This window comes from Ictalurus furcatus, chromosome 26 (genome assembly GCF_023375685.1).
Source record: "Ictalurus furcatus strain D&B chromosome 26, Billie_1.0, whole genome shotgun sequence".
NCBI lineage: Eukaryota > Metazoa > Chordata > Actinopteri > Siluriformes > Ictaluridae > Ictalurus > Ictalurus furcatus.
Window position 1 is genome coordinate 11,531,366 of NC_071280.1, and position 25,519 is coordinate 11,556,884.

At 42.6% G+C, this 25,519-nt stretch overlaps 1 protein-coding gene across 5 annotated transcripts in view; it reads right to left on the bottom strand.

The window, feature by feature from the left end:
• cfap58 (cilia and flagella associated protein 58) overlaps positions 1-25,519 on the bottom strand; it is a 139,031-nt gene that overhangs the window by 63,659 nt on the left and 49,853 nt on the right. For all 5 annotated transcript variants that reach the window (XR_008384745.1, XR_008384746.1, XM_053615051.1 and 2 more), the window contains exons 11-13: positions 25,293-25,439; positions 6,394-6,534; positions 2,672-2,895 (exon numbers count right to left, since the gene is read on the bottom strand). Coding sequence is in view for 3 of the 5 variants with exons in the window: in XM_053615051.1 (XP_053471026.1) it covers positions 2,672-2,895; positions 6,394-6,534; positions 25,293-25,439 (512 nt within the window). In the remaining 2 variants the exon portion in view is untranslated. The remainder of the gene's footprint in view (positions 1-2,671; positions 2,896-6,393; positions 6,535-25,292; positions 25,440-25,519) is intronic.

The window sequence follows — 25,519 nt, forward strand, 5'->3', positions numbered from 1 at the left end:
TGACAGGGTCATGGGCGCCTAAAGGCTCACTGATGTATGTGGAGGATGCAGGCTATTCAGTCTGGTCCGATCCCACAGAAGAGCTACTATAGCACAAATTGCTGAAAATGTTAATATTGGCTATGATAGAAAGGTGTCAGAATACATGTGTCTGAATACAAAATACTGACAAAGTGTCAGTGCTGTGTAGCCATAGACTGGTCAGTGTACCCATGCTGACCCCTGTCCACTGCCAAAACAGCCTACAATGGGAACGTGAGCATCAGAACTGGACCATGGAGCAATGGAAGAAGCTGACCTGGTCTGATGAATCACGTTTTCTTTTACATCATGTGGACAGCTGGGTCCGTGTGCATCATTTACCTGGGAAAGCGATGGCACCAGGATGCATTATGGGAAGAAGTCAAGCTGGTAGAGGTAGTGTGATATTCTGGGTAATGTTCTGCTGGGAAACCTGGCATTCCTGGCATTCATGTGGATGCTACTTTGACAGGTACCACCTACCTAAACATTGTTGCAGACCAGGTACTCCCCTTCATGGCAATGACATTCTCTAATGTCAGTGGCCTCTTTCAGCAGGATAATGCACTCCGCCACACTGCAAAAATTGTTCACGAATGGTTTGAGGAACATGACAAAGAGTTCAAGGTGTTGACTTGGACTCCAGGTTCCCTAGATCTCAATCTGATCGAGCATCTGTGCGATGTGCTGAACAAACAAGTCCGATCCAGGGAGGCCCCACCTCGCAACTTACAGGACTCTTGCAGGGTCTGCTGCTAACCACAGTACACCTTCAGAGGTCTTGTGGAGTCCATGCCTCGACGGGTCATAGCTGTTTTGGCAACACAAGGGAGACCTACACAATATTAGGCAGGTAGTTTAAATGTTATGGCTGATTGGTGTGTTCAGTATCTGTGCGGAGTTTAAATATGAAAAGCAGGAATATCTTTAGCAGAAATATATTTTCATACAGTGCCATCTCAGTCAACTTATAATCTAATTATAAACTTTTTAATGAGTTGCATCAGACATTAACAACATGGCTTCATATTCACACTCACAACCAAACTCATAACAAGCTCCATGACTCAGTTTGTATGAGAATCTACAGAGTTTAAGGTTAGGCTTAAGGGTGTGGTTTGCCTTTTCTTACAACTTAATTTGTAAGTCCAAGCACATCAACTTTGCTTGTTCAAATGTGATCAGGTTGGACACAGTATTATGAAAATGAATTGTCATTTTCAACAGTGTTGTCAGAAACACTGACTTTGCTAATCATGTAGGTATTGAACTTGTTTTTACACTATTTGCCATTTGATTAAGGATGAATATAGCCTTAGCATACACTGTTTGATTTATATTCACAGAAATATATATGGAAAGTGGGATATGATTGGATGTCTCAGACAGTCAACCTTACTGTATCATTTAGCACATATTCCATATTCTAATCAGCAACATCATTCACTGATTACTCCGTCTGGGTTACAATACGCCATATATTCAGGTAATCCTGTCATTAGCAAGAGAATATTAAACTTTACTTTGAAATTATGTGCTCTCTCTCTCTCACACACACTCTCTCTCCCTCAATGTGGAAAAACTTCAGAGAATCTTTTCTAGCTGAATTAATGAAGATGTAAAATCAAGAGGACCGCCTGGAAATATTAGTGCATAATTCAGAGTTGTAGGATTTTTTTTTTGGCAAGTTAGAGAGAGAGAGAGAGAGAGAGAGAGAGAGAGAGAGAGAGAGAGAGAGATGGACAGCAAGCAAAGCCCAGTGCTCTTATTACTTAATTAATCATGGAGGAGTACGAGATAGCATGCATTATGGTTTGGCATTACCAAGGCAGACAATAAATTACTTTTTTTATTTTATTCACCCCTTCTTCCTGTATCTTTCCACAAAACATAACAATACAGATTCTGTGTCAGCCAGAGACAAGGCCTCTTTCATCTCTTTTTTGTTTTCATTAAATGAAAACCAAAACCATTTAGAATCTGTTCCAAACTGTTGGCCATATGCATTTATAAATATTTCTGATTTTTACTCAAAACCCATTTCTTTAGCTTTCTTTAAACATGTTCTCAAAATCACTTATCTAAAAAGCAGAAAAGCTTTCTGATTTTTTCCCAAAAAATTAAATACATGGATTATGCATACATGACTTTTCTCAGTCTTGGGCATTGGTTTCGATATAGTCTTAGACTAATCCAATAATAAAAATAATGTTATTGTTGTCTTCTCTTTTCGCATGTAAAAAGTTTGATAAGAAGTAATACAATCTTCTAGAAAACAGCCTAATCATTGGCGCAATGCATGTATGAAGTCAGCTAATTGAAGTAAAGGCTTGGGGTCAAAAAGGATTTGATGCTTTTCAGACTCGGCCAGTCCGGATCTTGGACTTGACAGTGGCAGTCTTGACTACAGCCTAACTATGAACAGCTCAAAAGTAATAAAATTGTTAGTGCTGGCAAATTGCTGTGTTATTAGAGGAATAAAAGTCTTTGACGCATGTTGATATTAGAGAAAAAATTGGGGGTGACTTGTTTTCATATAACAGCACGCACCATTATGTTTTATTCCTTACTCAATAGAGCACACATTTCCTATACTAGTAAATGAAAATCAGCTGATACACAGCCATGTGTATACACAATCCAAGCCTACCTGAGGTCTTCGACGTTGGACACAGTCTTGTTGAGGACTGATTTCTCCGACCGCAGTTTCCTGATCTCCAGCTTGAGCAGGCGGATGTCCTCCACCCTCTGGTTGTACTGGATCTCGCCCTTGTTCATAATGGACTGCTGGATCTTGATCTTCTCATAAAGCAGTGCCAGTTCATCGTTCCGCCGCACCAGCTGAGTCCCGAGAATGTCCCGCTCGCTACTTACCTTAACAATAAACACCAGAGCAAGCAAACAAAACTTGAAAAATGTTTAAAAAGCATAAACATTAACAAAACTACCCAAAAGCAGTATAAAATAGGTCTGGCAGATGTTGGATGGCACATACTGCTGGAGGAGCTCATGACAAAAGAGCAGCAAATGTTAATATTAAGTACTTCAAATGATATAATAAATATGTAAAAGTCTTCGTAGCTTTTGCTGAAACTTTTTTGGAGCCACAGTTTCACATGTTTTACCACATATGGAGGAAAGAATGACTCATCTTTCCACATTGCATCATCTTTTTTATTTGGTCCCAGGCTTTGTGCAATGGCAGTTTCTTTATGTGGGAAGGTATATGACCCACACCTACTGAGAGACACAAACATTGCTCTAATTTTAGTTTGGGATAAACTTCAGTCCATAAAGCAAGAAAGCGCCTTTTCTTCTGAAGATCAAATACCTTGATCGTCCGTTTCCAGCTTCAGCTGAACTCTTATCTAACTCATGTGTGAGTGCACCATTCTATGCATTTGTATGACAGTATCTTCCCTTTACATAATGTAATACAAACTCAATGAAGGGCTGCATGTCTATTTAAAACCATACCTTAAACCAAACATAGATACACACAAAGTGTAACTTATAAGTTTGACCTTAAATTCTAACAAAATATGTAAACTACAGTAAATGCCTTGGACACATAGAATCAGATATAGTAAGCTGTTTGCGCCTTGTTTTAGGAACAGCTTAAAAAAAAAAAAAAAAAGAAAAAGAAATGTAGAAAACTACCCTCATAAATTTTCTTATTTAAGACAATAAACACAATAATAATAATAATAATAATAATAATAATAATAATAATAATAATAATAATAACCATTACTATTATTATTATTGTTGTTGTTATTATTAATATGACATTGAATTAATTAGGCTGTAAAAATTGCAATATTTATTTTTGATAACAAAATCCAGGGGCATGGTTTACCAAGACAGCATGAATCTATAGTCTGGGCAAGAAATAAATCAGCCACAGTTTCTACTTCATACTATTTTTTTTTATTTATATTCCATAATGCTACTAGGTTCAGTGTAGTATGTGTGAGTGTGGTTTTGTGCTCTTTTCAAATATCAATCCTTTTTAGGGACATTTCATCAAGCAGAAGGCTAAACCAAATGATAAAGTATTTCTTTAGTCCGATTTAAAACTTCTATGAGCACATACTAAACTATGTCTTTGTATGATAGATATATAAATAAGGAGCTGGAGTCAGCATGGTCCATGCAAATAAAGTGCCCTCAGGATATGGATATCCCTGACCTTATGAAAAAATCTGCATCAGCTCTCTTTGCCACTGTACATATGCCACATATATACACATATACAGTATCTCACAAAAATGAGTACACCCCTCAAATTTTTGTAAATATTTGATTATATCTTTTCATGTGACAACACTGAAGAAATGACACTTTGCTACAATGTAAAGTAGTGAGTGTACAACTTGTATAACAGTGTAAATTTGCAGTCCCCTCAAAATAACTCAACACACAGCCATTAATGTCTAAATCGCTGGCAACAAAAGTTAGTACACCCATAAGTGTAAATGTCCAATTTGGGACCAAAGTGTCAATATTTTGTGTGGAAACCCATTATTTTCCAGCACTGCCTTAACCCTCTTGGCATGGAGTTCAGCAGAGCTTCACAGGTTGCTACTGGAGTCCTCTTCCACTCCTCCATGATGACATCACAGAGCTGGTGGATGTTAGAGACCTTGTGCTCCTCCACCTTCCGTTTGAGAATGCCCCACAGATGCTCAATAGGGTTTAGGTCTGGAGATATGCTTGGCCAGTCCATCACCTTCACGCTCAGCTTCTTTATCAGGGTAGTGGTCGTCTTGGAGGTGTGTTTGGGGTCGTTATCATGCTGGAATACTGCCCTGCGGCCCAGTCTCCGAAGGGAGGGAATCATGCTCTGCTTCAGTATGTCACAGTACATGTTGGCATTCATGGTTCCCTCAATGAACTGTAGCTCCCCAGTGCCGGCAGCACTCATGCAGCCCCAGACCATGACACTCCCACCACCATGCTTGACTGTAGACAAGACACACTTGTCTTTGTACTCCTCACCTGGTTGCCGCCACACACGCTTGAAACCATCTGAACCAAATAAGTTTATCTTGGTCTCATCAGACCACAGGACATGGTTCCAGTAATCCATGTCCTTAGTCTGCTTGTCTTCAGCAAACTGTTTGTGGGCTTTCTTGTGTATCATCTTTAGAAGATGCTTCCTTCTGGGACGACAACCATGCAGACCAATTAGATGCAGTGTGCGGCGTATGGTCTGAGCACTGACAGGCTGACCCCCCACCCCTTCAACCTCTGCAGCAATGCTGGCAGCACTCATACGTCTATTTCCGAAAGACAACCTCTGGATATGACGCTGAAAACATGCACTCAACTTCTTTGGTTGACCATGGCGATGCCTGTTCTGAGTGGAGCCTGTCTTTTGTTAAACCACTGTATGGTCTTGGCCACTGTGCTGCAGCTCAGTTTCAGGGTCTTGGCAATCTTCTTATAGCCTAGGCCATCTTTATGTAGCGCAACAATTCTTTTTTTCAGATCCTCAGAGAGTTCTTTGCCATGAGGTGCCATGTTGAACTTCCAGTGACCAGTATTGGGGAGTGTGAGAGCGATGACACCAAATTTAACACACTGCTCCCCATTCACACCTGAGACCTTGTAACACTAACACGTCACATGACAACGGGGAGGGAAAATGGCTAATTGGGCCCAATATGGACTTTCACTTAGGGGTGTACTCACTTTTCTTGCCAGCGGTTTAGACATTAATGGCTGTGTGTTGAGTTATTTTGAGGGGACAGCAAATTTACACCGTTACACAAGCTGTACACACACTACTTTACATTGTAACAAAGTGTCATTTCTTCAGTGTTGTCACATTAAAAGATATAATCAAATATTTACAAAAATGTGAGGGGTGTACTCACTTTTGTGAGATGCTGTATATATATAGACAGGTAATATTATTAGACTAAAAGAACTCCAAAAGAATCAGGGAACAATTAAATGATGTGCATTCATGTGTTTTTTCTGAGCACATATGTGGGACATATTACTTTTCTAATTAAACCATAGTTGGTTGATTAACCTGTGTTGTGCTTGACCTGATGTCTCCACCATTGTTAATTTTGAAAGTGACAAGTCAGATCCCCTTGCACACACGCATTCTGTCTTTCTCTTTTTCTCATTATTGAGAACTTGACCCGAGGTCTTGCATGGTTCTTTCTATCACCAAAGTGAAGCTGTGGCCTCACATACAGACAGCACTTTTAATAAGTTTGGAATGCGCCCAAACCCGAATCTTTTTTACTGGAAAGATTGAACTTGGCATCTTTTTAGCATGGCAAATGGGTGGCTACTGAAGCAAAACCTTCATCTAAATACACACCCACACACACCCTTTTCTTTCTGCCTTACCTGATCCAGTTCTTTCTTCAGGCTCACTTTCTCGGCATCAGCGTCTGCTATGATTTTCTGCAACTTCTGCTCTTCTACCTCCTGATTGTCCATATACTGCTTGGTCTCTTGGGCCTGCTGCTTCATCTTCTGAAGCTCAGCCTACAGGAAACACGAGGAGAGAAAAGACAGGTCCATTTAAGAAGATCTGTTGCAGTAAAAAGCATTTAAAAAGCACTATTTGCCTATAAAACACAATTTAGGATGCCATGGGGAATTGCAGTAAAGTTGACATTGCTGGCAGCCTAAAAAGGAGCCAAATAAACAATAAACGAAAATAGAGAGAGAAGAGAAGAGAGAATAGGACAAAATGGGAAGTGCATTGTACGATAATAGTCTGCACCCAATCTGCCAACCAAAAAAATAGGCAGACAAACTGAGGTACACACAAAAAGAAACAGCGGCAAAGAGAAAGAGGTTCATGCAGCCAAGACCTATCATTGGAGCAGATAAATAGCTAAACCCCTTGATCAGTAGCTCCATCTGGCTTCCCTCCTGGAGAGCTCTTCTTGCCCCCCTGCTGCCAGAACCATGTTGACGTTTCAACCAAATGAGTGCAAACACATCTTGTGTGCCACATCACTGATTAAGCCAACACAGAAACTGACGACCACTGTTTCCAAGAATAAACCAGAACACAGATGTGAGACACAAACCACTTTTCACCAGACATTTACCAACTGTTATCATGGACTAATCTATCCATATTCTCACTAACCTCACCAAAAGTGAATAGGTACCTGCCATTTAGAGAGCCAGTTCACATAAAACACGTGCTGCTTTTTCATATGCTGCTTTTTCATATTCCATAAGACAATTCCATTACGCACTCAGTAATTCTCCTGCTTTAAAATGTTACCTGTGTACTATGAGCACATTGTGTATCCTGTATTATATCCCAAAGAACCTCTTTTGTTCTGAGTTCTTCCACCCAGGGCTAAACCTTTTTAGCTAGTGGCTGAAGGATGTATTAAGATTTCAGAATAAGTGATAGCCAGGCCAATACTCTGCCCAGTTCACCACTCATTCTTTGCATAGCAATCAGCTGGACCTGACCCAGGCTAAGGGCAGCTCCTCTCCTCCTATTATACAGTACATCTCTGTGTTCCCTGATGATTGGAAAGTGTAGTCTATTCATTAGAATGATAATGCATTCTTATGAAGTGGCCTAATTGGAGGCTAACTAGACAGTGCTGTAGGGAAGATCAGGCCCCAGGCAGGTTGAAGGCTTTTGGTAAGCATGGGCAAAGCATTGAGAGGGCACAAAAGTTTACAAAAGCAAGGGTAGAGATGGAAAATTTTTTATATATATATATATATATACACACACACACACACACACACATACTCACCAGCCAATTCAATTTAAAAAAAAAATCATGAAGATACAGGTCAAGAGCTTCAGTAAATGTCCATATCAAACATCAGAATTGGGGAAAAATGTGATTTCAGTGACTTTGACATGGTTGTTGATGTCAGACAGACTGGTTTAAGTCTTTCAGAAAGTGCTAATCTCCTGGAATGTACATGTACAAAAGTCTTTAGAGTTTATACAGAATAGTGTGAAAAGCAAAAAAAATAATCCAGTGAGCAGCAATAGTTCTGCAGTTGGAAATGCCTTGTTGATGAGAGAGGTCAGAGGAGAATGGCCAGACTGGTTCAAGCTAAAAGAAGTCTATGGTAACTCAAAAAGCAACTCAGAATGCACAACACCTCAAAGTTGAGGCGAATGGGCTACAACAACAAAAGACAACATCGGATCCCACTCAGCCAAGAACAAGTGGGCAAAACGGTTGAGAGCTGAAGATAAGTTGAAGACAAGAAAATGTTGTCTGGTCTTCTAGTGTAATTTTAATCTACAGGGTATCCCAAAAGTCTCCAAACATAAGGGACTTCATATTACAGCTAATATCCAACTATGGCTATTTAATTTAATATTACATGGATTGATGTACACACATTAACCAGCTAGCTGTATCAGCTGTTTTTCAATTTATTTTTTTATACAGTTAAACAATGTTAACTGTTTCTTACTAAGAATAATTTATAAATATAAAAGCAACATCTCTTTTTTATGGCTGTACAAAGCATGTAAATTGCTAGTGTGTCCAATAAATTAGCTGTGCAATGAAAATGCCTAAGATGTTTTTCCTCAATTTGAGAAAGTAGCTTCAGTGAGGAAAAAACAACAAATGTAGCTTAAATGTAGTAAGCTATTGTTGCTTAGTAGATTGTAGTGTAGTTAGCTACTTTAATAAATTAATAGTAGTTTATAGCAAGGCCAGTAACAGTTGAGAAGTTGCAGCCTCAATACTGACAACTTTTATCACAACTTTCCAGAATTGACCAAGCCACTGTTTAGTACACAAACACATCATTATAGTCACAATCTCTAAAGATTATGCATTTTGACAGGACAGCATAGAGGCACAGAGGAAATTACAAAAAAATCCCTGTGTAGGTGGATATTACAGGACTTCTGCTCTAATGTAAATGAACCTGGATTTGTCACCATTCACTAAAGGCTGCTATTGACTTCCGGTCAGATGTGTAATACCCCAGATAATCACTAAATTCTAGGGGTAGCTGGCAGACTATTGCTGACAAATTAATGGGACAGGAGTTTCAGAGGTGCAAATCACCTTGCTTTAATGGCACGACCTTCTAAGGGCAAGAATCATACATAAAATATTGACACCTGATGCTTTTTTCCTCCATGCTTATTTTCCCCCTAAGTCCATTGAACAGTATCACTTAAAATGTTGGCAACAAGAACTCATTCTCTCAAGAGTAATAAAAACTCGACACCTAGCATAGTTTGCCTTTTTTTTATCTGAATCATGACTTCTTTATTCCTGTAGAGAACTGTTTTTCCTGCTGCCAAAAACGTCTGGGTTTTGCATGTAACCCTGTTCCCTGAGAAGGGAACGAGATGTTGCGTGAGCTTCAGGCTGTGGGAAGCACTCTGGCGCATGGCCAGCATCTGAAGCTTGTCTAACATCATGCCTATTTATAGGCCTGCTGTGATGTAGTGATGTAGCAATTAAGTGCATCGCATGATATAAAATGGCACTTGTGAACCACGCCGTCAGCCTCTATTATCTGAAGCAAAGACGCAATTCACATTCATGACCCAGTATGACAAAGCTAAGCAACGTCTCAATCCGTTCTCAGGGAACAGGGTTACATGCATAACCCAGACGTTCCCTTTCAAAGGGAACTCAATGTTGTGAGAGCTTCACGCTGTGGGAACAAGAATACCCACTCCAGGGTATGGCCTATTCAGAAGATCCGAGTCCGAGGGTCACTGCAAGACACTCGAGCCCAGGGTGGAATGCATGTCCAAACTGTAATATCGAATGAATGTGTGTGGCGGAGACCACCCCGCCGCAACACACACATCCCATAAGGGTACCCCTTTGGACCAAGCCTTCGAGGAGGTGATCCCCCGAGTGGAATGAGCCCTTATGCTCAGAGGCATAGCAACACCGTGCGCCTCATAACCGATAGAGCTTGCTTCCACTATCCAATTAGAGATGCGCTGATTTGACACAGCATCACCTCTACTGTCGCCGCCAAAGCAGACCAGTAACTGCTTGGACCTACGCCACTGTGAGTGATTTCTCATGGATGGTGCTCTAGCATTGAACATGGTCTCTACAACTTCAGTTGAGAGATGAGCATCTATGAGCTGGTGCCCCTCAAGAGCCAGACCCACAGTTTCCATAGTTCTGGCTGAGGGTGATAAATCAGCCGTCTGGCTTGAGACAATAGCTCCCTGTGGACAGGAATCTCCCAATGAATGCCGTCTAGCAGGGATATTATCTCTGAAAACCATATTTGAGCTTGCCAATAAGGTGCTACTAGCAGCAGACATGGTCTGCTGAGATCATCTTGGTGAACTCTCGCTAGAACTTGTGAGAGCAGAGCGATCGGGGGGAAAGCATACAGACGTGACCACGGGCACGTGTACACCATGGTATCCAGCCCCAATGGTGCGGGAGAAGTGAGGGCAAACCACAGTGGGCAGTGTGTTGTCTCATCAAAGGGGAACACACCCACTTCCACTTGGCCAAACCATTTGTGGATGGAGCCTCCAATCCCCAGACCTCAGCCCCTGCCTTGACAGGATATCTGTCCCCACATTCTGGTTGCCCGTACATTGCACTCACTGACAAAAACTTTCCCTCCATCCAGAGAATTCAATTCAATTCAATTTTATTTGTATAGCAATTTTTACAATGGACATTGTCTCAAAGCAGCTTTACAGAAATATATAAACAGAGGATACAGATTTTAAGTGTAAGGATTAATCTCAATTAAGCAAGCTGGTGGTGACGAATTAACTATAACTGCCTGAACCGGAGGGCGTGACTGTAACCCTCCCTGGTGGTTGATATATGAGACCACCACTGTGTTAGTGACAGACAACACATGGTGAACTCTCAATCGAGGAAGAAAGAATTTCAGTGCTAGAAATATGGCCCACATTTCTAGGCAATTTATATGCCACTCCAGATGAGTTCTGATCCAGAGACCGTGAGCTGGACAGCCGTCTAAGACCGTGTCCCAGCCCATGAGGGAGGCGTCTGTCATTACTGTTCTGTGATAAGGAGATGCTCCAAGAGTTTGACCCGAGGCTAGAAACCAGAGACACCTCCAAATTCTCAGAGCACGTGTGACACTGATTACTCTCAAAGGTTTCGTCCGTGGACGAAACCCCTGACTTTTCAACCACCACTGAAATGGTCTCATGTGCAATAGGCCCAACAGTACGACATTGGCTGCTGCTGCCATAAGCCCTAACAGTCTCTCGTAGAGACTGGAGGGGATGCCCAGACCCAGCTTCATCTTGCTCAATGTTGATAGGATTGACCATATGCGTGTTTGGGATAGAAACAACCTCAACGTAGTAGAATCCCATATAACCCCTAGAAAAGTTGTCCTCTGCATTGGAGAATGCATACTTTTCTTGAGGTTCAACCTGAGCACCAAGCTCCTCATGTGGGTGAGAACAAGATCTCGATGTTGAATCGCCACTTCCCTGGATCGTTTTAGGATTAAGCAGTCATCAAGGTAGTTTAGTGCATGGATGCCTTGGAGTCGCAATGGTGCCAGAGCGGCATCCATGCACTTTGTGAAGGTGCGAGGGGATAAAGCTAGCCCGAAGTGACGAACGCAATTTTGGTACACCTTGCCTCCAAACGCAAACCTCAGTAACTTCCTGTGACTGGGCAATTTCTGTGTGGAAATATGTCTCTTAGAGCTATTGAAACAAACCAGTCCTCGACCTGGATCTGCGGAACGATAAGTTTGAGCATCAGCTCGGAGTACAGTTCAGATGACGCAGATCTGTAATTGGCCGCATACCCCCATCTTTTTTGTGGATCAGGAAATAATGGCTGTAAAAACCTTCCTCCTTCAGGGAACGGGGTATGTGTTTTATGGCCAGTTTGACCAAGAGGTATCTTACTCCGTGCGCTAATGTTGGACTCTGCTCTGTGCTGACTACTGTGGTGAGCACACCTCTGAACCAGGGGAGCTGAGCTCTGAACTGGACCCGGTAAACCTTTTCTACAGTGGACAGAACCCATGGAGACACTTTTGGCAGTAGTTTCCATGTTACCAGATGGTCTTTTAGTGACGTTAACACTTCCACTTTCTTTTGGAGGGAAAGCATCAGATTTCCGTTGCCCTGTGACAGCTCACTGACCAGAGAAAACTGAAAACTTGGGACGGCCTTTGCTAGTGTAGGCCCTACAGCAGTACTGGGGGCTAACTGCCATAACAACCTCAAGTCCCCTGATACTTCCCTCTGCGGCTCATCAGGATCACGCCTTCTTTGTCTGCTTGGCCTTTATGATCATTCTCAGATCAGGCCTATTAACAGGTTGCGACTGTGGCTGCCCATTCCCCCTGGCTCTCTGCAGCTGGGTACCACACTCCCCTTCTGTGCCTCCCTCACACTAGCGTTGGCCCGGTCTCCACTTGTAGATTCCAGGGCGAACTCGATACGATGGGGAAGGAACTGGCTGACTGCCGCCGTTTGCTATTTTGACTCAGAAAACCTGTCGGCGATAGCTTTAACCGCACCACAGAACAGGCCGGAAGGTTCAACAGGGGCATCCAGCAGGGGAGACCTTATCTTTATCCCCCACCCCTGAGAGACTGAATCATAGGTGCCTAATCGCCACAACCAAGCTAACCATTGAACGGGCGATATGACGGACCATTTGCTTGGTCAACCATTGAGACAAATCTGTGGTGCAGCAAAGCTCTACCACTGCCTCGGGCCCAATTTCCTCCCCGATGTCGAGCTTTCTGGTCTGCAACACTGCTATTGTATGCAGTGACCCACAAGCGAGACCTGCTGCTGCATCGGCTTTGCCCACCAACGCCGAGGTGGTCTTACATGGACTGGAGGGCAAAGCCGACCCCCCTAAATTACTTGCTGTTGATGGAAATAGGTAGCTCACAGCGTCTCCTCCACCTTTTACATAGCTAAATAGCCTTGCCATTCATTCCCCACAATGGCCGATTAATCTGATGTCGCAGGGTTATAATTATGGCTAGTGTATGGTTTTCCCCAGAAGCGTGATATTTCATCAAGCATTTCTGGAAAAAGGGGAGGTTTCTGCGGTGTGAGGGAGATTTATTTTTACTAGGGAGAAAGCGTTCATCCAGCCAGCTATGAGCCACTTCCTCTTCCCCGGGCCAGTCTAGATTTAGTTTTTCAACTACCCTAATAATCAGTTCAAGCAGATCTTTCCATGCTTGAGAGCTGCTCTGTTTTTTGTACAATGGCACCCCCTTCTGGCTCCTCGGAGTCAGAGAGGGTGTTTTGGCTTTCCATAACGGAAGGAGGAGTCATGACACAAGCTCCAAAATCCGGCAGAGAGCCAGACCCAAAAGACAGAACAAGAAATATAGTAGTGCTCGTTTCTGGTTCCTTTTCCAGATCCATATAAGATCCCCAGGACCTGAGCAGGCTGGCTACCTCGGCAGCGGCCAGCCCAGATCGGCGAGGCTCTGAAACACAATGCCCTTCAGCCAAGAAGAGAGCGAGCCATGAGCGGAACTTCCTGATTGTAAGGCGTTCACAATGCACCTCTCAACGGCTGCCCTGGCATGCTCCAACCCTAGACACTTCACACAGAAAGCATGTCCATCCCCCCGTGATGAAACGGGAGAAAGGCGTGACACACTTCCTGAATTCTCTCTCACTCATACTTTTCTCTTTTTTTAAAAGGCCAGAAAAGGAAAGAGATTTTTCTTTCTTTTTTTGAAGAGATAGAGAGGAAATAAAGAGCCTTTTGTGAGCATTACACAAACGATACATGCAGTCTTACTGAAGATAATAAGGCTAACAGCGTGGTTCACAGGTGCCATTTTAATTGCCATGGCACCTGATTACGGCAGGCCTATAAATAGGCATGATGTTACACAAGCTTCAGATGCCGGTCACACGCAAGGGCACTTCGCACAGCGTGAAGCTTACACAATGTTGAGTTCCCTTTGAAATGGAACACCCAACTCATTTAAGGTTTAATAAGGAGCTGATGAGCTGATTCTGGTGTTGATTTGGTGCTGATTTGGAGTTGATAATCTCTGGTTTGTTCAGACTTGTGAATTTAAAGCATAGACATTGATAATGACTTTTTCATTGATAATGATTTTCAGCTTGTGAGGATCCGGAGTGGGAGTTCTCGTCCACAACTCATAATAGCACTAAATTTTATGGATTACGATTTGATGAGCAAATGGCTAAATGGCATCTCTGTACTTACTGCCTTCTCATAGAAACGAGATTTAGATGGCTAGAGAGCCTGTGCGGAATAATGAATGCGGAAACTCCTCAGCTAGGTGGATGGCCCTTTTTTTTAGGAGTTTATAAGTGTGAAAATGGAAGGATGCATTAAGATGTAATCAACTGCTAAAAGCTCAGATTTGCTTTTGCAAAGAACAGGCAATGGCTCCAGATGTGAACTTTGAACATGTACTAAGGAAATGTTTTCATATTCATCACATTTATTATCAAACCTACATACAATATAATACAGTCTCCAGTCACTGTGTTAGGAATACTTCTACACCTGCACATTCATGGAATTATCCATTTAGCCAGTCATGTGGCAGAAGTGCACTGCAAAAAAATCATGCAGTTCAAGAGCTTTAGTTAATGTTCACATCAATGATCAGGAAAATAATGTGATCTCAGTGATTTTTTCCGGGGGTTGGGGGGGGGGGTGGTTGTAGTGTTTTAGAAACTGCTGATCTCCAGATTGGAAAAACTTTGCCTGGTCTGATTAATCTCAATTTCAGGCATCAGAATTTGGGACATTCACAGCATGAATCCATGGACCCAACTTGTCTTGTTTCAAAAGTTGGTGGAGTAATGGTGTGGGGAATGTTTTCCTGTCACACATTGGGCCCCTTAATACAAGCCAAGCACTGACTGAATGCCACAGGCTATCTGAGTATTGTTGCTGATGTTACAACCCGCTAATCTTTGGGATGGGAAGTTTTTTTGTGTGTGTATTGTCCCATATTTTGTGTGCAGGTCTGAACTCCCTCCCAGAGTTTCCAGCCTCACTGGCATCACTGAATGACAGCCATATTTAAAGAGGACAAGGAGATGAGAGAGAGCAGGATGTTGGAGGTGGTTAAGTGTGATTTGGCGTTAGGAGACGTGTTTGGTTTGTATTGTGTGCCCTTGTGGCTATTCTGTGTTCTGACTGCTGTTCTGGTTTTGACTTTTGCCTGGTTCTGACTGTGAGTTTGGTTGTCTCTGTACCTGTTTATGTGTATTATAATCACCACTGTATATATGGTTCACTTTAATATATTAAAAACATCAATATATGTTATCGGTAGTAGGGGTGTGGCTGCCTTTTCCTTTTGGCTTAGGGCGTTTGCAAGTACATTTGTATCTTGATTGTTCTTCTTTTAGGTAAAAAAGCTCTCTAAACCAAGGGTTCTTTTGTTTATTATTTTGGCCTTGGCCCAACCTGAAGATATGCCTGGTATTGTGTTCTACATGTGCATGGCCACAATTTAGCCATCTTAGATTAGATTATGTGGATTGTCCACCATACAATTCCCTACGAACAAGTTATTATTATAGAAACTATTCATTTCTATGTATAAGGCGCAGTAAGCAGTCATTTTACAACGATGCCAACATTTCTAATTTAGACAAACCATATATATTTCAGTAGTAACTAAGGCAGAAAGAGAAACAACAGCTGATGATAGCAAAAGTGGACGTGAAGATGTAAAAAAGGAACAAGAATTTCAGATCTGAAATGCCTGCAGACTTTGACAGGGAAAGAGACAGAGCGAAAAACTGACTGACAAAAGATGAACTGTAGCACATATGCTAATAATTCGCTGTGTTCTGCAACATGAACAATCTTTATTTGTCCTTGCCTGCTCTCCTGCTTTCCTGTTCTGCCTGGCCCATTTTCTCTGTTCTTGTCAAGCAGATTTTCCGTGACGTGATTGGCATAACAAGCCGTTCCGCCTTTATGCAGTTATGGAGTGTGCAGTCGTAACGATGTGCTGTGGTAATTAATCTAGCCAATTGTATTGTGCGCCACATGTCAAGCAATCAATGCTGTGGTGATGGTGGTGGTGTTTTTTTTTTAGCGTCTTGCTTGGGTCTGCTGTCTTGTTTACTATTTTGAATTGTTTTTTGGTTGTGGAGGCCAGAGGGATCTGAGGCCTAATGACACTGGTACCCATTCATAATGGTGAGACCGCCACTGATAATGCTTTTTAGATTGTGGCGGAACATATGATTCAATTATCAAAGCAATATCAGAACTGTGCTATATCCCATAACAATTACAATCTTGACTGGATGAAGAGCATGTAGTATTAAGCAAAACAAAGCAAACAAAAAAAGCAATTACAGCAGCAAAAGGATATACGCTGAATATTTTGACCTTAAATGTGGCCGCATTTACTAAGATTTATTAAGCAAATAACACTTGCTAATATGCTTGGCAAACAAAGGGAACAATTGTGTGCAAATGGTGAATATAAAATACCATATAAAACCATTATTTTAGCAAACTTTCTAACCATGTTGAGATACTTTGAGATCCTCATTATTAAAACACATTTAATAGTATAATTTTGTCTTTACCTGGTGGAAACAGATGTCTGCAAAAACACCTACTTTTCTAGGGGATTTTAACACTTAGTAACTCACATTGCAGGTACTAAATTAATACACATTTGCATAAACATTGTAATGTATGTTGCATTTTTAGTTAGAAACAACCCAAAGTACATATTCATTAAGGCAATCACACAAAATATGGTAATTTATCTGAACTGGCACTGGATAAAAAGAGGAACAGGGTTTGATTACCAAGAGAGAATGATGACAGGATAAACCTCTACCTATTTTTTGTGGGAGGGGATGAGCTTTGGTGCTTTATGTACTTTTCTCCTTCTATATTCTAGACTGTAGTTCATTAGTTCAGAAATCAGAAAGGAAGATGAAACTAGGCATGAGCAAAACAACAGGGTCAATTCTTTCGCTCATTATTTTGCTCTTCCTTCCTCTGTCCATTCATTTGAATTTGTCTTTCATCTTTGTCTCTCCCCAGGTTTCCATCCTAATCAGTTTGTTTTCGTAGTAATAGGTATGAGTGCAATTGCCATCATGCTGCATCCTGAGGCATGCAGGGTAAGCTGCTTGGCCTGGTGCCCAGCAATGCTTGATATTCCTTTTGAGAGAAGGGAGGTCCATGTAATCATGAAATCTGCTCTAATTGGGAAAATGTGGAAAGGGAAGCCCTCTGATCCACTTAATCCTCTATTTAAGCACCCATGACGTATTTAAAAAAAAAAAAAAAAAAAATCAGCAGATTACAGTACATAGACCTCAAACAAAATGTTTCTTCCTTATACTTATATTATCCATTTCAAAACTAGTGCAGACCCAAACATCAAACCCCAAGACACAGGCAGGGACTAAACTATGTCAGAAATTCTTAGCCACCCAATATCTTTTTGCCTAACCTATATATATATACCCACGAACATTAAACTTGAAAAACTTTTTCTGCACCCTTCTGCTCAGGTTTCTTAGTCCAGTCTAAAGTCCTTAGTCCAAGCTGGACCATGGCCATGGATTGTGCTAGCACAAGTTTCACACATCACAGGACAAATGTTTACCAGTTTTTACTCCTTCTCAGTAAACTCTGCTTTATTTTTTAGAGATGGTTAGATTGCAGGCCATGTCCAAGAGGTTTGAACTCATCAGAGGCTTTCATGGCAATGGTGGTGCATTAGACAAAGCTAAAACACCATCCTGGATGATGGACTCTCAGTGCGGCTTCACATAAATTGAAAGCAGTTTGTGCAGCCGTTTTTCTTAGCTGGACAAGTCAGCGTGTTCTGTTGCAATGCAATTCAGTTGATGAAGACATGTAAGTGACCACAGCATGACACAAAAACACTAAAAAGAAACCATAAGATTGGCAAAAAAATTGCAATAGATGTTTCAACACTGAAATGCTACTCTGAATTAATGGAATGAATCACATTCATTCAGAGTTTAAAAGGCTTAGATTGATTTGTTGAAGACACCATTAACTATATAAAACAAGACTAGATTGCAAGTATGAATTTAGAGCTCCACTCTGCTGTGATGGTCTTGACTAGTTTTTGACTAATGTTACAAAAGTCCTTATACCTGAGACATTATCCTTTAGTTTTGTGTCCATGCCAAAAGCAGCAGCCAAACATCATACATAACTCAAATTCTATCAACTCAATATGATAAAAATAAGAGAGATGATATACGATTTATTTTTAATAGAAATAAGCTATGTGAAAGTATTTACAATGCTGGCTACACATAAGCTCCCTATTTTGTGTCATGGTCCAGGTCGGAGAACCTTTCCCCATGTTTCCAGTGTTCCCTTTCAAAGGGAACTTCACGTTGCGTTTAGCATAACACTGTGGGAGCACCCCTCGTTCGCAACCGGCATCTGAAGCTTGTGTAAAATCATGCCTATTTGTAGGCCTGCCATGATCAGGTGACGTGACAATTAAGCGCGTCGCGTTATATATATATGACACCTATGAATCACGACGTCAGCCTTATTATCTTCAGCGAGACTGCATGTTGGTTGTTTGTGTAAAGAAACAAAAAGACGCTTCATTTCCTCTCTATCTTTTCTCAAAATCTCTGGACTTTTCTATCCCTTTAAAAAAAGAGAAGAAAAAAAAGGAATGAACGAGAGAGAAAAATATGAGTGAGAGAATTCAGGAAGTGTGTTACATGCTCCCGTTTCATCACGGGCAGTAGTGAACACTTTCTGTGTGAAGTGTCTAGGGGATGTAGCATGTGATGGCAGCCTCAAGAGGCTGCGCATGGTAACGCCTACATCAGGCAGCTCCTCTCGTGACTCGCTCTCTTCACGGAAGCCGAAGCGAGGTGGGTTTCATAGCCTCACAGATCTGGGCCGGCCGCTGGCGAGGCAGCTAGCCATCTCAAGTCCGGGGGGTCTCTTATGGATCCGAAAGAGGAGCCGGAGATGAGTGCTGCTCTATCTCTTGCTCTGTCTTCCAGGTCTAGCTCTCTGCTGGATTTTGGAGCTCGCGTCGCGACGCCTCCTTCCGCTATGGAAAGCCAAAAGGGAAAAAAAGGGGGAAAAAACACACACAAAAATAATAGTAATAATTCCTCTCTGACTCCGAGGAGCCAGAATGGTGTACTAAAAACTACATATATATAAACTATATAATGAGCTGCTTGAAGTGATTACTAAGGCTGGATGAGCTTTTTTCTCCCCAGTGAAAGTAAATCCCTCACACTGCAGAAAACTCCCCTTTCTTCCAGAAGTGCATGACAAAATATCAGGCTTCTGGGGGAAAGGGGAGTTTTCTGCAGTGTGATAACCATGCATAAGCCGTATTTATAACCCCACGATGTTGGATTATTCTGCCACTGTGGGGAATGAACGGCATGGCTATTTAGCTATGCTGAAGGTGCAGGAGGCGCTTGCGAGCTACCTCTCTCCATCGACAGCAGGTAATTTAGGGAGGATGGCTTTGCCATCCAAGCGACCGTGTAAGGCCACCATGGCATTGGTTCGCAAGGCCTACGCAGTAGTAGTCTTGCTTGTGGGTCACTGCAGACAATGACAGTATTGCAGACCTATCAAGCAGACCTGCTGCGTGAGCTCGACATATGGCGGCATTCAGCCAGTTCCTTCCTTGTTGTGTCAAGTTCACCCGGGCATCCACGAGTGGAGCCCGGGCCAGCACTAGTGTGAGGGAGACAGAGAAAGCGAGTATAGCAACCCGCCAACCCCCGCAAACAGCCAAGGGAAACCGGGCAGCCACAGTTGCGGCCTACAACTAGGCCTGATCTGAGAATGGTCATAAAGGCCAAGCAAACAAAGAAGAGCGGTCCTGAGGGGCCGTGGAGGGACGTATCAGGGGACATGAGGTTGTTAGAGTAGTTAGCCCCTAGTTCTAGTGTAGGGCCTCCCCTAGCCAAGGCTGTCCCAAGTTTTCAGTGTTCTCTGGTCAGTGAGCTGTCACAGGGCAACGAAAATCTGATGCTTTCCCTCCAATAGAATGTGGAATAGTTAATGTCACTAAAAGAATGTCTGGCAGTGTGGAAACTACTGCCAAATGTGTCTCCATGGGTTCTGTCTACCGTAAAAAAGGGTTACAGGGTCCAGTTTAGAGCTCGACCCCCCCAGTTCAGAGGTGTGCTCACCACAGTAGTCAACACAGACCAGAGCCTGACGTTAGCACAGGAAGTAAGATCCCTCTTGGACAAAGGGGCCATAGAACATGTACCCCGTTCCTTGACGGAGGGAGGTTTTTACAGCCGTTATTTCCTGGTCCGCAAAAAATAGAGGAGTATCCGACCAATTTTAGATCTGCGTCATCTGAACCATACTCTTCGGACATACAGGTTCAAGATGCTGATTCCCAAACTTATCGTTCCACAGATTCAGTTTGAGGACTGGTTTGTGACGGTAGATCTAAAGAGTGCATATTTCCACATAGAAATAGCTCTTGCTTTATCCACTTGCACCTTCACAAAGTGCATGGATTTCATTCTGGCTCTATTGTGACTCCAGGGCATCCATGTACTAAACTACCTGGACGACTGGTTAATTCTAGCACGATCCTGGGAACTGACGGTTCAACATCGACATGTTGTTCTCGCCCACATGAAGAGCTTGGGGCTCAGGTTGAACCTCAGTTTCTAGCCTTGGGTCACACTCTAGGAGTGTCTCCTTAGCGCAAAGCAGTAATGACCGACACCTCCCTCATGGGCTGGAGCGCGGTCTTAAACAGTTGTCCAGCTCACAATTGCCTAGATATGTGGGCCATATTTCTAGCACTGAAATTCCTTCTTCATCAATTGAGAGGTCACCATGTGTTTACAGACAACATAGCGGTGGTCTCATATATTGACCACCAGGGAGGATTATGCCCGCGCCCCATGTTCAGGCAGGCGCAACTAATTCTTCTCTGGGCAGAGGGAGAGTTTTGTCAGTGAGTGCAATGTACATTCTGGGCAACTGGAATGTTGGGGCAGACATCCTGTTGAGGCAGGGGCTGAGGCCCAGGGATTGGTGGCTCCATCCACAAGTGGTGGAGTCCATATGGTGGAGGTTTGGCCAAGCGGGACTGCATGTGTTCGCCTCCGAGGAGACAACACACTGTGGTTCGCCCTCACGCCTCCCGCACAATTAGGGCTGGACACCATGGTGCACGTGTGGCCGAGGTCACATCTGTACGCTTTTCCCCCAGTTGGTCTGCTCCCACAAATTCTAGCGAGAGTTCACCAAGACAATCTATGTCTGCTGCTAGTAGCACCTTATTGTCCAGCTCGAATATGGTTCTCAGAGATAATTTCCCTGCTAGATGGCACTGCTTGAGAGATTCCCATCCACAGGGATCCACTGTAGACCCAGTGAACTGCGCAATAGCACCAGTCCTGGAGTTCTCACAAGGACATTTCTCAGCAGGGTGGACTCCTTCTACAATAAGGGCTTACGTGGCCGCCATTTCGGCCAGCCATGCCCCTGTTGATGGAGCCTCTGTGGGGCAACATCCTCTAACTTCGAGGTTTATGCATGGTGTCAGGTGACTGAGGCACATCTGCAGGCCACTTTCTGTGGTCATGGAAGGTCTGTCAGGTGCCCCATTTGAGCCCTTAGTGACTCTAAAGGTAGCTCTTCTGCAGGCCCTGACATCTCTCAAGCAAGTGGGAGATCTACAAGCTCTCTCAGTTGCCCCTTCCTGCCTTGCCTTTACCCCTGGATTACCAAGGCCTTCCTGTATCCTAGGCCAGATTATATTCCTGAGGTGCCTACATCTGCTGCCCCGTCTGTGGTGTTGCAGGCTTTCTGCCCTCCTCCATTCCTCACACCGGAACAAGAGAGAATGCACCTGCTGTGTCCATTAAGGGCTCTCTGTACTTACGTCCACCGCTCTGGCCAGTGGCGTAAGTCGGAGCAGCTGCTGGTCTGCTTGGCGGAGACAGTAGAGGTGGTGCTGTGTCAAAGCAGTGCATCTCTAATTGGATAGTGGAAGCAATCTCTATCGCTTATGAGGCACGCGGTCTCACTATGCCTCTGGGCATAAGGGCTCAGTCCACTAGGGGGGTCACCTCCTCGAAGGCTTTGTCCAACGGGGTATCCTTACTGGATGTGTGTGCTGCTGCAGGGTGGTCTACACCACACATATTCATTCGATATTACAGCCTGGATATTCATTCCACCCCGGGCTCGAGTGTCTTGCAATGACCCTTGGGCTTGGGTCTTTTTGAACAGGCCATATCTTCGGTATGACGGAGTGGGTATTCTGGTTCCCATAGTGTTATGCTAAATGCAACGTGAAGTTCCCTTTGAAAGGGAACATCTGGGTTATGCATGTAAACCTGTTCCCTGAGAAGGGAATGAGACGATGCGTAGCTTTGTCATGGGGTAGGCCTGTGCATTGCGTCTTTGCTTCAGATAATAGAGGCTGACGGCGCGGTTCACAGGTGCCATATATATATCACGCGATGCGCTTAATTGCCACGGCACCTGATCATGGCAAGCCTAAGAATAGGCATGATTTTACACAAGCTTCAGATGCCGGTCACGCGCGAGGGGCGCTCCCATAGTGTTATGCTAAACGCAACGTCTTGTTCCCTTCTCAGGAAACAGGGTTACATGTGTAAACCAGACATTTTCTCTCCCTCTTGTTTCTATTTGTGTACGTGTGTGTGTGTCTGGGTGTGGCACGCCACTGCTGCTTGATTGCTTCACCTGCTTCTCATCTACACACCTCATCAGCAGCATATATAAACCCCGGTTCTTCAGCCACCTGTCACCAGATTGTTCTGGCTTCCAGTGTGGTACACTTCTGGTTCTACTCGCAGTTGTAGTCCATGTTATTGTTTAGTGATTTCCCTTTCCGTGTTATCCTGTTCTCACTGTGTTTTCCTCGTGTTCCAGGTCCACTACTCACATTGCCTGTCTGCTCACCCTTGGCTCACTTCCTCCTCACACTGTGGATCCGAGTTCAAATCCTGACCTTGACCACTCTAATTCAACTCACCTTTCTCACATACCTTCACCCCCTCACGTTCGTTAATAAAACCAGTTTCACCTTGGATTCCTGTGTCTGTGTTCTGCATTTGGGTCCCCTTGTCTCTGTGACCATAAGAATTATGTGTGCAATAGTCTATGTGACATCAGCATTCTGGCTATTAGATTAGCCAATTATCATTAGCCTTACCTGGAGATGGAAATAAAAAAGCCATAATAGCTAGACATTTAGGGTTACAAGGATTACTATTTAGTTCGATATGCAGCAAATCTAACTGCAGAGTGAATCAGAGAGTGAGGTACTATAAAAGGTGTAGGATCCACTACGATAGATTTCGGATTCGCTGCTACTGTCTCATTTCTACCAAAACACATGGAGCTATGCACATGCATCATGACTTTTTTTTTTGTGAGATTTTAACAGTGGTTTTGGCTCTTGAGAGGCACAAGAGAAAAGCCCTATCTTCGCCGGATTGAATCCTAACAATGAAATAGCTATTCGTGGCCTTTAGTCCAATAGGCAAAATTTGGCATGTTCTCTGGATGGGAGGAATGGCATTACTTTCTCCCCTTTCAATCACAGTAACATGAACTCACGTATGTAAAAGAGGGTAAATATCATTGTTTTAGAGTAGACAGGTAGCTGGTAGAATAGGTATTATAGCTGAGGGCTACCTAGTGGGTGGGAATTGGCACACAACCAAATTGGGAGAAAATGGAGTTTTAAAAAAAATGGCAAAGCCATTTTTGAAGAGTTAGCTAAGTCTTAGCTATTAGCTATGTTTGAACCTGGTTTTGTATGGCTTGAAATAATGGCCAGGAAGCATTGCCAAAATGGCCACAAGATTGAAAGCCTTGTCTATGAGGGCTTAAAACACCAAGCTCACACCTACAAAGAGTATAACGGATAAAAAATATTCCTCCCTTTCAAAACGGATAATGATAACAGAACATTTTAAGACACATCTATACTCTATAGTTAGGAATGAAATATTCTACCTGTTGACCCATGTCCTCTAAAGCTCCAGTTCCATTAACACAGGTTTGTTAAGTCTGTATATACCAAGATTAAATAATAGTATTGAATTATATTACTAGAAAATATAATAGAGAATAATGCTGGAGTGAACCTGAAGTCAGTAGTTTGTTCAGTTCACTGGACATCTTCATCAAGAGTGACCTACCTTCCACTTCCAATAGTGTATCAATACCATGGACATGGAGAGGAATTATTATAATGACTCTGAAAAGAAGGGCCCATGTCTATTCATTTAGCCTTTCGTGTCAGCTGTTGAATTAGAAAACCACAGGTACTCAAAGCCCCTGCATTGCTTTAATATGTTCGCCTAGTGAAAGCTATTGAGAGTGCTTCTTTGTATGTTCTCTGCTTCTACTCCCTTAACATCTATTATTATGATATTCAAAGATCTCTCCCTCTCTCAATGTGATATTGAAAGTGATTTGCCTTCAAACTTAAACTATGCTATTTGATGAAGACAGAAATATGAAAACTAATAATGAAAGGATTATGAAAACTGAATTCCATACTGATGAATAAAAATGACCCTCTCAATGCATGATTCGATTCCATGGATGAACAGAGACCAAGACCAATATGAAAGCTGACAAACTGAACTACGCTATACATTACCTGGTCCCATAATTATAAGTGCTGATCTGGGGTCACCTTTTTTTCTTTTACTTTTGAAACCTAAAGAATACAACTGAACAAAATTACCTGATCCCAGATCAGTTTTTCTTACCCTGAAATGCAAGTATGACATCTTTTCTTTTGTGTTTTTGTCTAGCAAGAGGGAAAAAATACAAAAATGTTCCCCACAACCACCACCCCTCCCCCAGTGAAATCAAAATTACATATAACACAATGCAGCCTGAGGGAGAAGAAAAACACATTTGATTAGCTGAAAGAGTTGGATTTAAAAGAACAGACCAGCATGAAGTGATATATAGTGCTCAGCTGTTATAATGGCCTCTAAAGTGCATTGGAGAAAAAAAATAAAATAAAAAAATAAAAAATGGCACAGCTCTTTAGAAAAGGTAAAAAAAGAAATGAAAATGCACCATGAGTGATTGCTAGATGGTGCCAAGTCAAGAAGATAGACAGGGTGCACTGGGTGACTTGCAGGTGTAGAGAACAAAATAAAGACAGACAGAAAAGTTAATGCTGTGACAGGAGTAAATAGAAAAGGGGAACAGAACAAGGTGAGGGACTTTTTTGTTGTTTATTTTGGTGAAAGTAGAGTGATATTGTACCTTAAGAGCCTTCTTTTCTTTCTCTATGCGCTGGAACTCTAGGTGCTCTTTGACCAGTGCTGCCTCTTTGCTCTTGATCTCCTCTGTGAGCTGACCATTCTCTTGGGTCATGGACTTCAACTTGTGCTTTATATCTGTGATTTCATGCTATACACACAAACAGAGAGAGCAAGACATATTTATTATTTATGTATGTATATTATATATATATATATATATATATATAT